Source organism: Herpailurus yagouaroundi, unplaced genomic scaffold (genome assembly GCF_014898765.1).
Source record: "Herpailurus yagouaroundi ecotype Mexico unplaced genomic scaffold, PumYag 77, whole genome shotgun sequence".
Taxonomy (NCBI): Eukaryota; Metazoa; Chordata; class Mammalia; order Carnivora; family Felidae; genus Herpailurus; species Herpailurus yagouaroundi.
In genome coordinates this window covers 46,396,067-46,414,026 of record NW_024412388.1, presented here as the reverse complement: position 1 = coordinate 46,414,026, position 17,960 = coordinate 46,396,067, and the positions used below count along the sequence as shown (strand labels likewise).

General features: G+C 45.8%; 1 protein-coding gene across 16 annotated transcripts in view; it reads left to right on the top strand.

Annotated features, from left to right (window-relative positions):
• The window catches only part of DAB1 (DAB adaptor protein 1), a 1,153,213-nt gene that overhangs the window by 1,103,800 nt on the left and 31,453 nt on the right, over positions 1–17,960 (top strand). For 10 of the 16 annotated variants that reach the window (XM_040470386.1, XM_040470384.1, XM_040470379.1 and 7 more), the window contains 3 exons: positions 12,053–12,103; positions 12,195–12,242; positions 17,410–17,472. In XM_040470386.1, coding sequence (XP_040326320.1) covers positions 12,053–12,103; positions 12,195–12,242; positions 17,410–17,472 — 162 coding nt within the window. The remainder of the gene's footprint in view (positions 1–12,052; positions 12,104–12,194; positions 12,243–17,409; positions 17,473–17,960) is intronic. The other 6 variants (XM_040470390.1, XM_040470394.1, XM_040470393.1 and 3 more) reach the window with 2 other exon arrangements.

Genomic DNA, 17,960 nt, shown 5'->3' with positions numbered 1-17,960 from the left:
CGTTGCAATAATTAAATGAGTTAATAAGTAAAAGCACTTCAGAATAGTGTCTGTACATACAGAAGAAGCTCCATCTGAACATTAACTGTTGTTATTATTGTCCTGCATGACCCCTGCCTGGCCAAGGAGGGATGAGGTCTTAATACTAATATGAAAACCTTTCCTTCCTCTTCAGACCAGAATGGACTGCTTGGGATATGTTCCAGAGATAGAATTATCATTTCTTAATGAATGATTGTATGTCAGGGTGTGGGAGAGAGACGAATCAAGAGTCACTTGTACATTTGGGGGCTTTATGGATCTACCCAAACCAGAAAGAATGATCTCAACCACTTGTGACCTAATCCAGAGTATCTTGAGTAGTTTAAATTAAAAAGGTCTTTCCTAGAACGTAGCCAACATGCAGGTAAAGAGGGTCTCTGCCTGTGAGGTCATTGTGGGATCTCCTCACATATGCCACATTTACCCAAGCTCCCTAGTCTTCAGAGATAGGGTGTCCAGCACCAGAAAACAAACAGGAAGTTTTTTTGTTGTTGTTTTGGTTTTTTTGCTGTAGTAGTAGGCACAGAGTGTCCCTGATGCTTTCGGCGCATCGTTTCTGCAATACTGGACGGCACCTGCTAGAACCAATCTCTGGTCACTTGTGCATTGCTGTGTTCAGGCATCCACTCCTCACCCATTCAATTGTCTCGTATCATCGCGTGTTGAGCGCTGTGCTAGGCACAGGTGCTGTACAAGTCAGACCATGTCCCAACCCTTGCCCAGCTCACACCCCACAGGGGAAGGCTGCCAACAAACAAGTTAAAATACTAATAGAGCATGAGTGCGAGCCATAAAACCAAACAGGGTAACGTGGTGAGAGGTGGGGCTGCTCTTTTACTTGGGGAGAAATGGTCAGAGGAGGTCTCCCTAGTGATGTGACAGCTGAGCGGAGATCTGTATTATGAGAAGAAACCAGTGAAAAGGAACAGGAGAAGGCACGGGTAAAGGCATGTCCCAGCGGTCCATGAAGAACAGAGGGAAGACCAGTGTTGGCCAGAGCACAGTGGGAAAGGGGAGAGTGGAGGGTGAGCTCAAACACAGGTGGCAACTAGGTGTGGACAGTCCTACAGGCAGTGGTGCAAAGTTTGGGTTTTATTCCAAGTATAACGGAAGACAGTGGAGCGTTTTAGGCAGGGAAGTAAGCCTGATCTGATTTTTTGTTTTTTTTTTGAGACAGAGAGAGACAGAGCATGAATGGGGGAGGGGCAGAGAGAGAGGGAGACACAGAATCGGAAGCAGGCTCCAGGCTCCGAGCCATCAGCCCAGAGCCCGATGCGGGGCTCGAACTCACGGACGGCGAGATTGTGACCTGAGCTGAAGTCGGACGCCCAACCGACTGAGCCACCCAGGCGCCCCGATCTGATTTTTTAATACCATCGTGGCTGATGTATTAGAGATTAACTTAAGGAGCAAGAGTAAAAACAGAAGTCTAGGCAAAAGAGAAGGCAGCAGAAAAGATGAAGAGAGGCAGTCAGAGCCTAGAGACAGCATTTCTTAGTGAATGTTTGGGTGTCCGGGTGTGGGAGAGGAGGTGTCAAGTGTACCTTGTACATCTGAGGGCTTAAGCATCTAAGCATGAGTTGGTGGCCTTTACAGACATCGAAAGACAAGGAAAGAATGTGTTGGAAAAGATCCAAAGTTCTTTGGACATATTAAGCTTGAGAGGCCAAATAGTATGGGATACAATTTCTAGCAACTAAGGGGGAGGGTGATAAGATCAGATATTGGCTCAACTTCAAGTAGTGAGGAATGTCACAGATTGACATTATTAGTCAATGTCAATTAGTGGTGAGAACCAATGGATCTCACTAATGGGGAGGAGTTGAAGAATTCAGATAAAAATGCCATCCAGATTCTAGAAGGGCTTGAAGGATAGCATATCTCTTTTTTTATAACTTTTTCTGGAACATCTCCTTACTATTTCTTTGAAATCAGAACAAAGGCCATTTACCCTGACTGCAAAGCCTCACTGGGTCAAGTGACAGAGTGAATATGAGATCCTTTCTAGAGTTTATAATAGTAAATGCCAAGTCTTTGTGAGCGAGCAAGTGTGTGTATGTGTGTGTGCATACATGTGCACACACATACGTGCCGAGCATTTGGAAACACCATATGGACTACCATACCCTCTGCTTAGTAAGTCATGCTATAACCAAGTTTCTTTCTGTTCAGTTTCCTATTCTCTTATATAAACAAGTTCATCCATTCCCTCATTCTGTTTTTTTTTTTTGTAATTTGTCAATTCAGTATAATTTCCTGTTGTGTGCTAGTCACTGGGCTATCTAGATCTTAGGAATACAAAAATGAATAGGATACAGTTTCCCATAAAAGGAACTTAGTTTCTACAAAGTCTTAGTCTATAGTGGCGAAGAGAGAACCAGTGAAGCTTGACACGTATGATGCCCAGGGGAGGATCATCTAATCACCATCCTTAGGACTTTGGAGGGAGGTTTGGAAGAGGTAACTAGACCCAAGTCTCTAGGGATGTGTTACAGTTCTCCTGATGAACAAGGATGGGAAGGGTAGCCAGTCGCAGGGAGTAGCTTGTACCAGAGCCTGAGGGTGAGAAATATACTGAGAGACCTGTTAGGAGGGCATGTGAAATTATGACACAAAATTGCAAACTGTTTGTATGTTGAACAATCAATCAGATAGTGGAGGATAATGCTCTTCGAGATTTCCTGACTCCAAACCTTTGGGCTGCCTTCCATGTCTATTCTATAGGTGAACACTGCCTCACCTGATCTTTGGAGATCTATGAAGTAGCCACTTTCCTCGCTGTTTTACATATGAGCAAGCCTGGCTTTCCTTGAGGCCTTAGTTTTCTTGTTGTAAAATGTGTGCCAGGTTTCTCCACTCTGATTTACTGTTTTCTCTTAGTGTGCACACCTAGGAGTGGAATTGTGCTATGGTAGTAAGGAACTAGGTTAGGAGTCAGAACTTGGGGTTTCGTCTCAGCTCTGCCATTCACGTCATGATTTTGAAAAAGTTGGAGGCCTCAGTTCCTTCATCTGAAAAAAAAATACAGGGTTAAGTTGACTCAGAGATCCCTTCAGTCTCTTCTAATTCAACTACTCTGCAGTTCTTCAACTCCTGAATCTATTCAAACTGCCATCCAAAAGGTGCTACGAATCATCGTATTCCTAAAGAATACTCCACCAAATTGTTGACTTCCTATTTGACCCAAAGAAGCAGACACATATTTGGAGGTCTTACACATATTTGGAGGTCAGGTGCCATGCTAATGACGCTATTACCTGAAACCTTGCCCCAGCTAATCTTCCCCTAGTCTTGTGAGATGGATATTTCCCAAATCTTAGAACGAAGAAGACTCAAGAGATGAGTAAAGAGGTCCAATTCCATTCGCCCAAAAATAGACGTCGGGTTTTGGTTGTTTGCCATGTCTTCAGTCCTGTGAATGGCATCGCAGCAGTGAAAATGGTACACCCTCTGTGAAATTGCTCATTGTGGGGTACCCCTGTTGTGACACTCCTCATGCTCCAGCCTGAATTGGAAGCCTCCAGTTTCCGTAGCTTGGCTGTTACAGCTCAGAGAAGGGACAGCATCTCAGTCCTTGCAATGTTGGCACTAGGCCTTGCTCATAGTGAGCAGTCAGGAAGTGTATTAATTATTAAATGAATTCCTTGAGGACCGAATCCAGGAATGAAGACGTGAATAAGGAAATGAATGCCTAAGCATGTAAAATCTGCATTCTTCCAGAGAAGAAAAGGAAAAGCATGTTGCACGGAACGGCTGTCAGAGCAGCAGGCAAAGCCCTCCTGACTATTTTTTCCTCTGCTGTGACATCTCTCCATTTGTGATTTCCTCTGATTTGCTCTGCACTCAGCCTGAGCCTCCGCTACTCTCGCTTGATTTCAACTGCATCTAGTATTTCTTGTTACGGTTTGGGTGCCATCTGGATCCTGGGAGTAGCCTCTCCAAGAGACACACACCAGCAAAGAAAGAGATGACTGACTCTCGGAGAAGATCCCCTGCCCTCCTCCCCACCCTCGTGTTGAGATCCTGTCATCCTGCTGACAGGAGCCAATTTCGCATGACTGTGATTCTAATTCACTCCCTTTTTGATGCCAAATCTTGTTAGGAGTTTTGAAAAATCCTTGAGTTTTTGCTAATGTAGAACTAGAATAATAGATTCTTAAAAGGAGATGCCATAAAGGAAGAGATCATTAAAAACAAGTAATTACCAGCTTTGGGAAATTGTTCCCCTTCGGTTTTCGGTTTTCTCTGTACCTCTCTACCTACGCAGTTGTGTTTGCACTCTGACAGCCACTCAAGTACTAAAGCCATCTTGCAGCCTAACAGAGGAGCTAAAACAAGAAAGGGGACTCCACATTCTAAAATTCTCCTTGTCAACTATTAGAGCTTTGGGATGAGGTCCTGGGTCAGGCCCAGGAAGCTTCCACAAGTGTAAATGCATGAAGTCATCGCAGTGCTCTTACAGAAACTTAATGGCCAGGATGGTGTTTTCAGCATTTCTCCCTAATGCCCATCACTGGCCCCATTTTGGCTATCACCAGACACATTCCTGTACCATCATCTCTCTCTTTATGATCACTAATACTGTCAAATCCCCAATACCACCACTGCCTCCATCTCAAAATGTCGGCTGCCTCCAGTTTCCTCGGCCCCCGAAGATTGGGTTGGATGCCATGTGTTTCCTAATAAAGACAACAGTGGTAGCTGTTACTGGCACGAATCAGTTCGTTACTGTGAACCAAGCGCTATATACTGAAGGCTTTGCATGTTGCACGTTACCCCATAACACCAATCACTTGATAATTGTCTGTTTTCTTTTCCATCTCCCTCAGATGATATGTCAAGGACTGTGACTTATCCTAGCTGCTCAGCAAATAGATGTGGAGTGACTTAGTGACTTCCTATCAGAGTCTATGACAAACACCACTGGCATCACCACTGCACCCCAGACACTGCACCCGCCATTTTGTAGGAATCACAATCCATGTCTCCTACCCATCATCACTGTTACTGAGATCAAACGTACTTAGCTCTGAGTATCTTATTGTAAAAGCCACCCTCAGCCTACAACTCATGCCACCAGCCCCATCCTTATGCATTTTCTCAAGAAAATAATGGCTATGTTTTAGAATATCTGGGCTTGAAACTGTAGTGTTGCCAACTGAATCCTGAAATAGAGATGGAGAAGGAGAGAGGAGAAGGGCATGCGGTAGGAGGGATGAATGATGGGGCTGACCCCCGGAATGGTCCAGCCTCCCCAGTGTTAACACTGGGGGAAAGGTGCCGGAGGAGGAGCCCGCTGGGGCTTTGTCTGTTCTAGGAAGGCCATGTCGCACCTTCAGCTCCTCGAGGTGACTTTGTCCCTTCCCAGGATCAGTATTACCAAACCTGTGCAATGGCCTGGAACCTGTCTACCCTCACCTACCAAGCAAATATCGCATGGCTATCCTCCCTTGCTTGCTTGCTTCCCTCCTTCCTTCCTTCTGCCCTGCTCCCTCCCTCGGCCCCCCTCCCTCCCTTCCTTCTCTTCATCCCTTTCCTTCCTCCCCCCTCTTTCCATCTCTCCCTCCTCTTCGTCCCTCCGCCTCTTTCTCCCTTCCTCCCTCCAATCATCCCTTCCCTTTCTGGAGTTTTGTCATCCATTGAGATTTTACTCTGCCAGCTACTGTGCTAATTTTATTCATATACATCAACCTTCTTGGTGTTTCCTCTCAGCAACCCTACATTGGCCTATGTTTCAAGGAGAAAACTGAGGCTTGGAGTGAGGAAGGATGTTTTCAGGGAAATGCCAGTGATGAGGCAGCGGTTTGAACTGAAAGCTGCTGTTTCAGACATCCCTCTTTCCATTCCCCCATGCTACCTGGCCTAAAAACATCAAACTTCTCACCCTAGAAGTACCTTTTATTTTCAAATGCAAGCAAATGGGTTTTCTTGACATTAGGGTAAAGTTGGGAAGCTTAACGGTCAAGAGTCAGATTCTGGAGCCCCAGCTGCCCCCTGTTTGTGCACATTAGCCTGGTCAGGCCAGCTTAGCACACTGACCTTCCAAGAGGTCCACCTTTCTCATGCCACCTGAATAAAGCACTAGCAAACGCCTTTCACCTCCAGTCCCCATCCTGAATTTCTCCTTGCATAGTCAGTCCATTTCAAACTGAATGTCCACTGATGGATGGATGGAGGGAGGGAGGGATGGATAGACAGATGAAGACAATATGGTACATAACACGCAATGGAATATTTTTCAGCCTTAATGAGGAAGGACATGCTTCCATATGTGGCAGGTTGGCTGAACTTTGAGGACATTACGCTAAGTGAAATAAGCCAACCACAAAGGACAAATGCTGCATGATACTACTTATCTGAGATCTATAAAATAGCCAAACACACTGAAGCAGAGGGTAGAATGGTGGTCACAAGGGGCTGGGGGCAGGGGAAAGTGGGAATTGCTATTCAGTGGTATAAGTTCTAGTTATGCAAGGTGACCAGGTTCTAGAGCCTGCATTGTGACGGTAATTAAAAGTACTGTATTATACACTCTAGAACTTGTTAAGAAGGTAGATCTTACATTAAGTGTTCTTGCCACAGTAAAAAGAAGTGGGGGCGGGGAAGGCTCTTTCAAAGACCAACTTAGTTTCTAGGAAGCCAGATATAAATATTTCATTGTCCAAGGATTTACAGATGTATTACGCTGGGAGGCACTTCCAGGAAGACGTAACTTTCATCGTAAGGTCTAAGCATTTCTCTGCCCCTCTAACCTTCCAGACAACCTCTGGGATGCTCCTAAAATGGTAGCTGTGGAAAGGAGGGCCATTACCTGCCAAAATGAGTTCCAACTTTGAGTAATTAGGCAATTTTTTGGTCATTACAGAAACATATCCTCAAAGCAGCATGATTCTTCTATTAGATTAAGACATTGGGTCCAGAAGACCACTGGGCCCCAAATCTCAGTAGGCCTGGAAAATGTTGGCATTAAATGGCACTCCATGCTGTTGTAATGATAACGAACCTTCATGAATTTCCTCTTGAAACATGAATCTTAATTTCCTTTAAAAAGCCCCACAAATATCTAGCTCAGTCAATGAAAAAGTCCTTTACACCAGAAGAAGGCTGCTGTTTTGTGTAAAATGCATTTGTTTTCATGGTACCATCTACACAGTGTAAAGAATTCAGTTCTCCAACAGAATCTTTTCAGTTAGTACAAAAGTAGGGATATTCTTTAAAAGAACAGAAGAGACTGTGTAAGGAAACAATATGTCCAGGATTTAGAAAGTTCTCAGTCATCCGGAAGTTGTTTTTATAAATATATATTCTCTGGGATGCCTGGGTGGCTCAGTCAGTTATATGTCTGACTCTTGGCTTCAGCTCAGGTCATGATCTCATGGTTCATTGGATCGAGCCCCAAGTTGGGCTCTACACTGACGTGTGGAGCCTGCTTGGGATTCTCTTTCCCTCTCTGTCTATCCCTCTCCTGTTTGTACTGTATACTTTCTCTCTCAAAAATAAATAAATTTAAACAAATAACATATATTTATAGAGAGCTAGCCGAACTGTAAATACAGTAGCCACTAGCTACATGTGGCTATTTATATTGAAATTAATTAAAAATAAATAAAATTTAAGACTCAGTTCATCAGTCCCAGTAGCCATATTTAAAGTGCTCAATAGCAACATGGAGCTATAGGCTACCATATTAGATATTGCAGACATAGAAATTTCCATCACACGGAAAGTTCTATGGGACATGGCTGCTCTTGGGAGAAATCATTTATTATCATCAAATTTTCCATTCCCTATCTCAACTCCACCCCCACCCCCACTTTGTTCTTCATTTGCCAAACAGAGGGGTGTGTGTGTGTGTGTGTGTGTGTGTGTGTGTGTGTGTGTCTATCTGCCTGTGTCTGCCTCTCTGTCTGTCTGTCTGTCTGTCAGGAAGTAGGAAAACAGCTGTTCACTCTTGGCTAAAGGTGACAAAAAGCTAAATCCCTAGATACCACAGCAGGAATTCGTCTTCATTAGCATGTGTCTTCCTTGTTAGCTCACTCACCAGGAAAAGGCACATGCATTCGAATGCCTGGAATCACTAGGTGCCTTAATAGTAGCCACTTTGGTGCAGTTACAACTCACTTAGGTTAATCCATTTCTCTTGAGCTTTCTAAGTGGGTAATTGAATTCATTCTTTTGCAGCTTTGGCCTGAGTTCTGAGTTTAGATCTAGATACCTTGCATCCTCCCAGTCTCACTCCTACCCCACTCCCAAACTAGAATGATTATATATTCTTGCTCTTCTCGGAGCTTCAGAAGAACAAGGACCATGTATTATTCGTCTCTGTATCTCCAGTGCCTAGCCAGAGTTTGGCATGTGAAAAGTACCCGGTGAGTGTTTGTTAAAGAAATTAATTAATCAATTATATAATCAATCAAGATGTGTTCAGTTTTCCCAGTAGGACTTTCACTAACTATTCCTACAGAGAGTTCATTCCCCAGCACAGTGATTCCCAAGTCTGGCTTCACGTTAGAGCCACCTGGGGATCTCTTAGAACCGACTGGTGCCGGGGTCCCACCCCAGACCATTACAACCAAATCTTTGATGGCGGGGCTCAGGCATCATCAGTAGTTTGGAGAAAGCTCCCCTAAAGGATTACCTTGTGCAGCCAGGGGTGAGAACCACACAAGGTTCTGATTTGGCAGCCGTAAATATATTTGCATCCTTTTTGACGTGTTCACGTCCCATCTCATCCACTGTCACGTTGGCTGTAAGATTAATAACGTGAGTCTGGTCTTAATAGTTACTTTACTCAGTTATGGGACAACAGTGTCCCCACTGCTCCCAACAGAGACTCTGGGAAGATAGACTCCGGTGGAGGCTTTACTTCCATGTCTTCATGAAGATTCAGCCTAGAACTGTCTTGAAACAACACAAGAGAGCCTCTTCTGTTAAATCCTCACTGGAAGTGGATGGTTTGAGTAAATGTGAGCTGGTATTGTGTCTTGAAAAGTAGAATACAAAGCTGCATGCCTGCCACCATAATAAGTGTGAGAAATCTATCTATAAGGTGGGGAAAAGACTTGAAGATGAATGAATGAAAACTCTAATAGTAATTGTGGGTAAAGCAAGCTGTGAGTCGGGAGGACTTGGGAATGGACTCCAGGTCCTGGCCGTGAGACTCAACGGGGAGGAAGTGCATGGATGGCACGATCTCCCCACTGGCTGGATGCAATGCTCTGACTATCCCTGAGGCTTGCCCCAGACGGGAGGAAAGGGGTCCAAGGAATGACCGAGCCAGGATCACAACAGGAAGGTGCTTGTGGTGACAGGACAGGAGGATGATCAGGCAAGACTGTGGCCAGAAAGGAGATTCAAGGAAGAAGGCAGGGTCAAGAATGGACTGAGGGGATCAGGACGAGGGCCAGGACGTGTGGGGCATCCTTCTACATGGGATCTGGTCTGGGCTCTCAGGCAGGGGTACTTTCTAAAGAGGGGCCTCCCTTAAGATTTTTCTTCTTCTTCCTCTTTCATTTTCCAAATGTCATATAATAGTCATTTCCTAACATTAAAAAATGTGTGCCTCTGCATGCCAAAAGCGGGCCAAATGACACAGGCTGAGACGATACTAGGAACGGCTACTGTTTATTGAACATCTACCATGTGCCAGGCACCAAACGAGACCTCACACACACATCTCAAGTAATCCTCTCGATAAACCTGAGGCAATGTTAGCATTATCATCTGCACTTTAAAGACGAGAAAACTGAGGCTGACCGGTTTGTCCAGGATCGCACAGCCCACGTGTGGCATGGCCAGGGTTCAGCCCACATCTGCGTGACTCCGGACAGATGCCTTTGCTCACCTCACACGCCCAGACCGAGCTTCGTCTGAATGGATAGAAATGGCCTCCTCACACCGCAGCCCCACACCTCACCAAAGGCCACCTCTTCTGTCACCAGGAAAGTGACGGACTCACACCAGTGCTGGTTATCCTCACACATTTTCATTATATGGTGGGGGTTTTATGAGAGTCTACAACAGGCTGTTTTTCAAATTTATTTAATTCATCCATCATGCTCTGAAGCCATTTGCTTTTTTATATTGGACAGATGTAATGAGATTTTGGACACTAAAAAATGTTTTTATTAAAAGTTATGACCCAGAGCTAGATGGTAGGGGCTGTGCCATAAATCCCTAGAAGTGTGTGAATTTATAAAGGATGTAGCGACATAACCTTAACCTTTTAGGCCACACCGTAGATTACAGGATCACTTAGGCTAATACTGTCTCACTACCTCTCGCCACCTCTGGCCAAATAGAATCATCATCACAATAATTTATGTGGTTATCTGATGTGGTTGCCCTTCCTCTCCTCTTTGCCACAGTTGACCTCTGGCAAGCCAGGGCCTGATGGAAGCAGGTGGTTGAGGACAGAACTGGTGGTGGCTGTGGGAGGCACGGCCACGTTGGGTCTTTGGCCCTGCTTCTCTGTAAATGGGGCTGACTGACCTAACAGTCACCTTTTCTGCAGACAGGGTGGAGATGATTATGGGGGATGGTTTCTCCACTCCTTCGTTGCCAACAGGAAGCTCTCCTCCAAAGTGGGAAATGATTCAGTTCTTTCTGTTCATGCATAATAACTCCATTTCAGTGTTCATATTGTCAGATTTATATTAATGCTGCACTACTTGGATATCATCCAAAATGTAATTAGCTTGTACATAGTGACCAAAACATGATGATTAAAAACATATATATAATAGACGTTATGTATATTATCTATAATATATATTATCACTGTGGCTTTGGTAATTAATGTTTGTTTAGCAGACCACCAAGGTATCAGATGGTGAGAGAACAACAAAAGACTGAAAGGAAATTGTACTAGAGAAGTTTATTACTATAGGTCCTGGAGGAGGTACATAGCACACCTCAGGAGATCACTTGGGAAAGGTCAAGGCAGGGGGCAGGTAGAGAAAGCAGGGCAGGACCGAAGACACGTGCCTTTATTAGGACCCACAGTGAAGTGCTTTGGGTTCCCTGGACTGAGGCCAGAGTGGTCCATTTGCACCAAAAAGAGCAAGGTTTTGGTAAGCTCTACAGGGACCTTAAGGCCCTGGGAAGCCAGAGAGACTGCCAACCACAAGGCTACTGGGGGAGGCATTCCAGGAGCTTAGAATTACTTGTGACTCTGCAGGGTGTTTATCTAGAGCCTGCCTCATAGCCTCATGGGAGAGGCTCGTGTCCCTTCAAGGCCCCTGCCGCTGAGCCACATAAATGAATGCCATTGCAGCAGTATCAGGTGGTTTAGCCAAATTCTCAATGATCGTAAACAGTAAAATGAGAAAATTAACAAAATGATTAGATTTGGTCACCTGCCAGCTACTTCTACAACGTGCATTCATCCCTGTATTCTTGAGCATGGCTATGTGCCACTTCCTCTGTGAGCAGCCAGGATTCAGGAATAAATACAGCTTGGTCCCTGCTCCAGGAAGCACAATGGATGTCCCATCCCTCTGATGATTTTCAGCTCAGAGGATCAAGGAAAGCTTCCTGGAAGAGGTGACCTTCCAGCTGGGCTTTGAGCTTGCAGAGGTGAGAAGAAGAGCATTTCAAGCATAGGGGGCAACATGCAGCAGGGCACTTACAAAACCAGCTGGTCACAGACTGCTCCAAAGAGTTTGACTAAAGCACATGGTAGTATTTTTAATTTGTAAAACCAAAATGTTGAGCGTAAACATCGTGCTCTTATCCGCTGCCCCCCCCCACCAACCATGGAGGCTGGCTGGGTAATGTCTGTAATCGCAGGAAGATAGGCTTGAAACCTACAAACTTACCCTTGCTGTGTTTCCTAATCAGGCCCGTGTTGTATCACCCGCTTCTGCTGGGAACACGTCCAGGGCTTTCCTGGTACACTGGCCACAGCTCCTGCCTGGTGTAACTGCAGATGCCATCATCCTCACTCATAAATCCATGCCATTTGTGTGTCATGCTCTTCGTCCTCATTCATCATCCCTTACCCTTTCAGAACGGCCATCCATTCGAGGATTTTGAAGAACGGTTTGCTGCGGCCACCCCGGTAAGAAGGAGAGGGCCCTGCCCGGTTAACCATTCCACGTCATCATCCCATTGTTCATTTCATGCTCATAAGTCATGCCTTGTGGTTACAGAACAGAAACCTGCCGACCGACTTTGATGAGATTTTAGAGGCAACAAAGGTAAGGCCTCCGGGCTCTTGTTAAATGAGGGTCACTCTGGCCATTCTCATGCCTTCCATATTCTCATCCAGCCTGCGTGAATGGCAGGTGCCGGCTGTGCTCCGGGGGTGTCTAGTCTAATGTTCACAGGTGAGCTCTGTGATGAGGTCAGATGGCATGTGTATGTTGATACGTGTGTGCGTGCTGAGCTTGTGTTGCAGAGGAACTGACACGCTCTTGTTTTCATCCAACAAATATGTTTCAAGCTCCCAGAATGTCCCAGGAACTCTGATAGATGCTAGAGATTCGGTAGAGCAGGAGGGCACAGACTCTGTCCTCAAGGAGCTCACACCGCACAGCATAGGAAAGACGGGGCAGGTTAGCCTGGTGTAGCGTAGTACAGTGTAGTATAGCAGGGGGTCAGGCACATAAACAGGATGTGCAAAGTGCACCCACTTGAATAAAAACCAGGCGAGGCTGCTGTTCAGTTGATCCACCCTGGACTAGGGGCACTGGTCTGCTGCCGATGTTTGTTCAGATCGGTTGATACATAGGCCAGTGCATATTATCACCTCTGAGAATAGGGTGTTTGGGAAGCCTGTAGGACAGGGGGTCCTCAACCGTGGCTGTCACTTAGAATCACCAGGAGAGAGTTTAAAGTCCCAGTTACAAGGCTGTACTTCACCTAATTCAGAATCTCTAGAGGTAAGAACCAGGCATCAGTATTTTCCCCCAAGTACATCCAAGGTTGAGAATCCCTGCCTGACCTAAGAATGTCACATAAGCCATTCTGGATGGTGGGACGGGGTGCAAACTGAGTTAGGAAGCACTGCCCAGAAAAAGAAGAATCCCCTAATTTGTGTCCGGAAGGATGGGTGGGAAAGGCAATTGGGGAAGGAATTGAATGTTCTCGGTAAAAGGAAGAGCATGTGCAAAGAGCCTGAGATGGCCCCTCCTTTTGTGACCCTGTATCTGTCCTCTCCATCACACCGCCCCGATTTTGTCCATAGGTTTGTCTTTCCATACAGCCACCAGCCCCTGAGAGTAGGGATGGGAGCAGGCCCATATCCCCTGCTCTCAGTACAGCAGCTGATGAACAGTAGGGGCTCCAAACTTTTCCTGCATGAAGGAGCTCCTGATGCCAAAACATAAGGAGTGTGTCTGTGAGAATGTGTTTTGGGGGTCAGCCAAGGACATCTCCGCCTTCATCAATGGCGCTTTCAGAATCTGTCTGCAGGAGGGGCCTAGGAGTCTGCTTGCAGCCGTCTAGTTGAACAAGGGACCAGGGGACTCCTCTTGAAACGGCAGTGGCACAGCACTCTAGATACTATTCGGAAACCATTGCTTGTTCATATCAAAGAATGGCTGTGGAGTAGCTGGCCCACGGGAGATATCGAGGGGCTTCCTCCTCAACAACCGAGTTATCCCTGTCCCCTTCACTGGGCTTGGCAGCTTCCAGTATCAATCTGCTTACCCTGGAAAATACCCGGGACCTGAAGACCGCAGAATCTGCCATCGACAGCCACATCTCTACCTGAAGATGTCTAAAGTGCTGGTAATGGAAAGGGGAATGGGCATATTGAGCTGGCCTTCCAGTTGAGAGCCCTTCGGGCGGATGTCCATCATGGCAGACCTTTTAGGAACCGCAGCTTCTGGTTAGAGAACATTGTGGCCACACTCCCATTGTCTAGGATGCCACCTAACTAGGGCTTGTCAAGTGACAGACAAACGAGGCATTGCGTGGCCTGTGGGTCAAGCCTAGCTTCTTTTAACTCCCACATCACAGACGAGTCGTGTCACCTCCTGGTCTCAGCTTATGTGCAAAGTGCAACACCACGGGGCTCACTGAGCGTCAAACATGATGGTCATGTATTGGAAAATGTATTATAAACTATAAAATGTTTTACAAATGTGAATGGTTAGTTTTAATTCTCTTGAGGTCATTAAAATGATTAATTACAACAATATTATCAGATGGAACATGGTTTGTTAGGTTACAAATAAAAAGGACTGGGGCTAACATGGCGGGGGGGGGCAGTGAAAATAGATATTATTCCAGATCTCAATCACATATGGTTATTAGAATTATTTTTAATTTTATGGCCATAAGAATCCCCCTTTTCGGGGCGCCTGGGTGGCGCAGTCGGTTAAGCGTCCGACTTCAGCCAGGTCACGATCTCGCGGTCGGTGAGTTCGAGCCCCGCGTCGGGCTCTGGGCTGATGGCTCAGAGCCTGGAGCCTGCTTCCCATTCTGTGTCTCCCTCTCTCTCTGCCCCTTCCCCGTTCATGCTCTGTCTCTCTCTGTCCCCAAAATAAATAAACGTTGAAAAAAAAAAAATTAAAAAAAAAAAAAAAAGAATCCCCCTTTTCTATAAAATTTAATTAACTCAAGTTTCTATTTAAACAGCAAATCCAATGGAATGAAATAACAATCTATGTTTTATGCCCCTGCATGTTTTTCTCGTTTAATCCTTGAGTGAAAAATCATCTGGCAAGAGGAAAGTCTATATCTCAAGACTGAAGGTTATTTTAAAAGTTGTGCTTAAGGAGAAAATTAGCCAATAAATTATATTTATGATGTTAGTAAAAGTGGGCCACGAGTTCAAACGCATTTGAAATGTAAATTGTGTGACTTAATTATTAACTTCATCTTATTATTTTCCTACCACTGAAAATAGTTGTAGGCCATTTTAAAAGCATTGAGCCCCAATTGTGAGGAAGCCCAGAAGCTTCATTTGAATTGATTAAACACAAATATTTCTTTTATGAATCTGGGCGGGAACATAAGGATTGGCATAGTTTCGCCAAATAACATAAAATAATTGTGTGGGGCGCCTGGGTGGCGCAGTCGGTTAAGCGTCCGACTTCAGCCAGGTCACGATCTCGCGGTCCGTGAGTTCGAGCCCCGCGTCGGGCTCTGGGCTGATGGCTCAGAGCCTGGAGCCTGTTTCCGATTCTGTGTCTCCCTCTCTCTCTGCCCCTCCCCTGTTCATGCTCTGTCTCTCTGTGTCCCAAAAATAAATAAACGTTGAAAAAAAAATTAAAAAAAAAATATCGTAAACATGCTAAAGCCTCTTTCCCGGAGACAAGCAAGTGTCTAGGGTCTGGCCGGGTCCAGTCGCACCACAACGTTACCCCTGTCCTGTCCACTTCGCTGGCCTCTTCCCTGCTGCTCTCCGTTCTCACACTCCGTACAAATTGCTTTGCTGCCCACCTGGTCACACCTCCCAGGCCCCTCTCCTTTTCTGCTCATATACTTTCACCTGCCTGGATTATCCTTTCTCATTCAGATGGGGTCTGTTCCCTTTAGAAAACCCTCCTTAAGCTTCTTTGCCAAAAGCTAGCTGATTCCCTTTCTCTGCTCTCCCACAGAGACCCCTGTCACCGTCCCTGACACATTACCTTGAAATTATCTACTTCCTTGGAACATCCCACCAGACCAAACTCCCTGCAGTCTGGGACTTGGCATTTCTCATCATTCTGTTCACAGCTCCCAGCACCCAACAGGTGTTTAGCGTGTATGGACAAAGCACTGTGTCGTTGGGAAGGAGATGAGTGTGTGTGTAGGGCCCTACTATGTGCCCAGCACCATTATTCTGTCTGAAAGCTTAAAGGGAAGAATTGAAAGTACATTAACCGATCTAAGCTGCTTTCAGCAAAAAGAGCCTTTTGTACCTTTTTTTTTTTAATCTTTATTTTGGAGAGAGAGAGGAAGAGACAGAGTGCGAGTGGGGGAGGAACAGAAAGAGAGAGGGAGACACAGAATCGGAAGCAGGCTCCAGGCTCTGAACTGTCAGCACAGAGCCCAACGTGGGGCTCAAACCCATGAGTCACAAGATCGTGACCTGAGCTGAAGTCGGACGCTTAACCGACTGAGCCACCCAGGTGCCCCGATGTACCTTTTTAACCAGGCCTAGACAGACTTCAAAGTCTTGTCAATAGTATTGTCAATAAATCCGCAAAGGAGATATTATCATCTCTGCCATCCAGATGAGGGAACTGCAGCTCTGTGGAGTTGCAGAGGTTGGAAGTGAATATACCTCCAGATGTGGGGCCTTCCCCAATGCCCAGAGCTCACTCACTCGTCAGTAGGAGAGAACTATCCTTTTTTGTACTAAGTGTAGAGACCTAGCCATGCCTGGTTACAGAAGAATTCAAGTGCGGGCTTCCTGCATGGCAGGCAGGCAGACTCTTCCTGTCCTTTCTGTTGAGTGATGTTTTTAGGTCCCTCAGTCACTATCACTTAAAATCCAGAGAGAAGCCAAAAGAGTTCTTTCCTCAGTGGGCAGGTTTTGCACAAAGCATATGATTATATACTTTAAGGCAGGCCGTGTGGTTCCTGGCCACTGACTCCCTACGGTCTCTGAAGCTGGAAGTGTATGCAGATTAATTTCTAAGCATATCTTAAAGGGTTTCTTCTGCCACTGTGGCTGGCCTTGCTCAGACACTCCTGTATGATGGATGAGAATATAGATGATACAGTGTCTACAGTGATGGAGTTGGTAGCAATGATTAATAGTGTATATACTGGGCTGTTTTCGATGCCCTTCCTGGTATTAAATGATATGTTTTCTTTTCTTCCAACTACATTTTTTATCCTAAAGGCTGACTCTTTCAGGGACCGTCATTTGACCGCACGCTCTATCTGCAGAAAATTCAAGTCCTGGCCCTGGGTGACCCCGGGGTCACCTCTGTGAGACTCAGCTGAGTCATCAGTAAAAATGGGGATGATGATTTGTACCTCTCAGGTTAGCGTTTGGGGGAACATTTGCTGAGAAGTGGTCACAAAGTCATGTCTCACTATCCTTAGCACATCGAAGGCACTTTGTACGTGTGTGCACTCATAAAAGACAAGCACTGAGGGTACTGTCTTCTTGCCTTTATCTCCTGGAGAAGAGAGAGAGCATTGCACTTGATGGGAGGTCAGCGTGAGGTGGTATTTACTGGTAATGGGAGGTGCTAAGCCTGAATCTCCTTAACTAGCCCCAGATAAACTGCCGGATACCCTGAAGCAGGAATTGATTCTGGCTACGTCCCAGACATTGTCTTTAGGGTCATGAGGTACTGTAATGACCAGCTGGATTTACTGTTGATATAGCCGCGATGGAAAATGTCATACCATTTTAAAGCAGCGCCCGGCAGCATTGGCTTCCCTTGTGGTGACATCATTCTCTTTTTATCTTTTCAGGCTGTGACCCAACTAGAACTTTTTGGGGACATGTCCACCCCTCCTGATATAACCTCTCCCCCTGTAAGTATGCACAGCTGCTCAGCCCTACGTCCCTTCCCTTCCCTACTTCAGCTGCATGGTGAGGAGAATATGAGCTTTGGGTAGAAGAGGGCCACGGGTGGGTTCCAGCTCTGATTCTTTCTAGCTGTGTGGTTTGGGAAAACCAGCATTTCTGAATCTCAATTTCCTCTGCTGCTTTTTAAAGGAATTATGAGGGGCGCCTGGGTGGCGCAGTCGGTTAAGCGTCCGACTTCAGCCAGGTCACGATCTCGCGGTCCGTGAGTTCGAGCCCCGCGTCGGGCTCTGGGCTGATGGCTCAGAGCCTGGAGCCTGTTTCCGATTCTGTGTCTCCCTCTCTCTCTGTCCCTCCCCCGTTCATGCTCTGTCTCTCTCTGTCCCCAAAAAAATAAATAAACGTTAAAAAAAAAAATTAAAAAAAAAAATAAAGGAATTATGATACATGCGTCTATTTTGAGAAATAAGTGAAACCATGCATCAGCGATTACAGG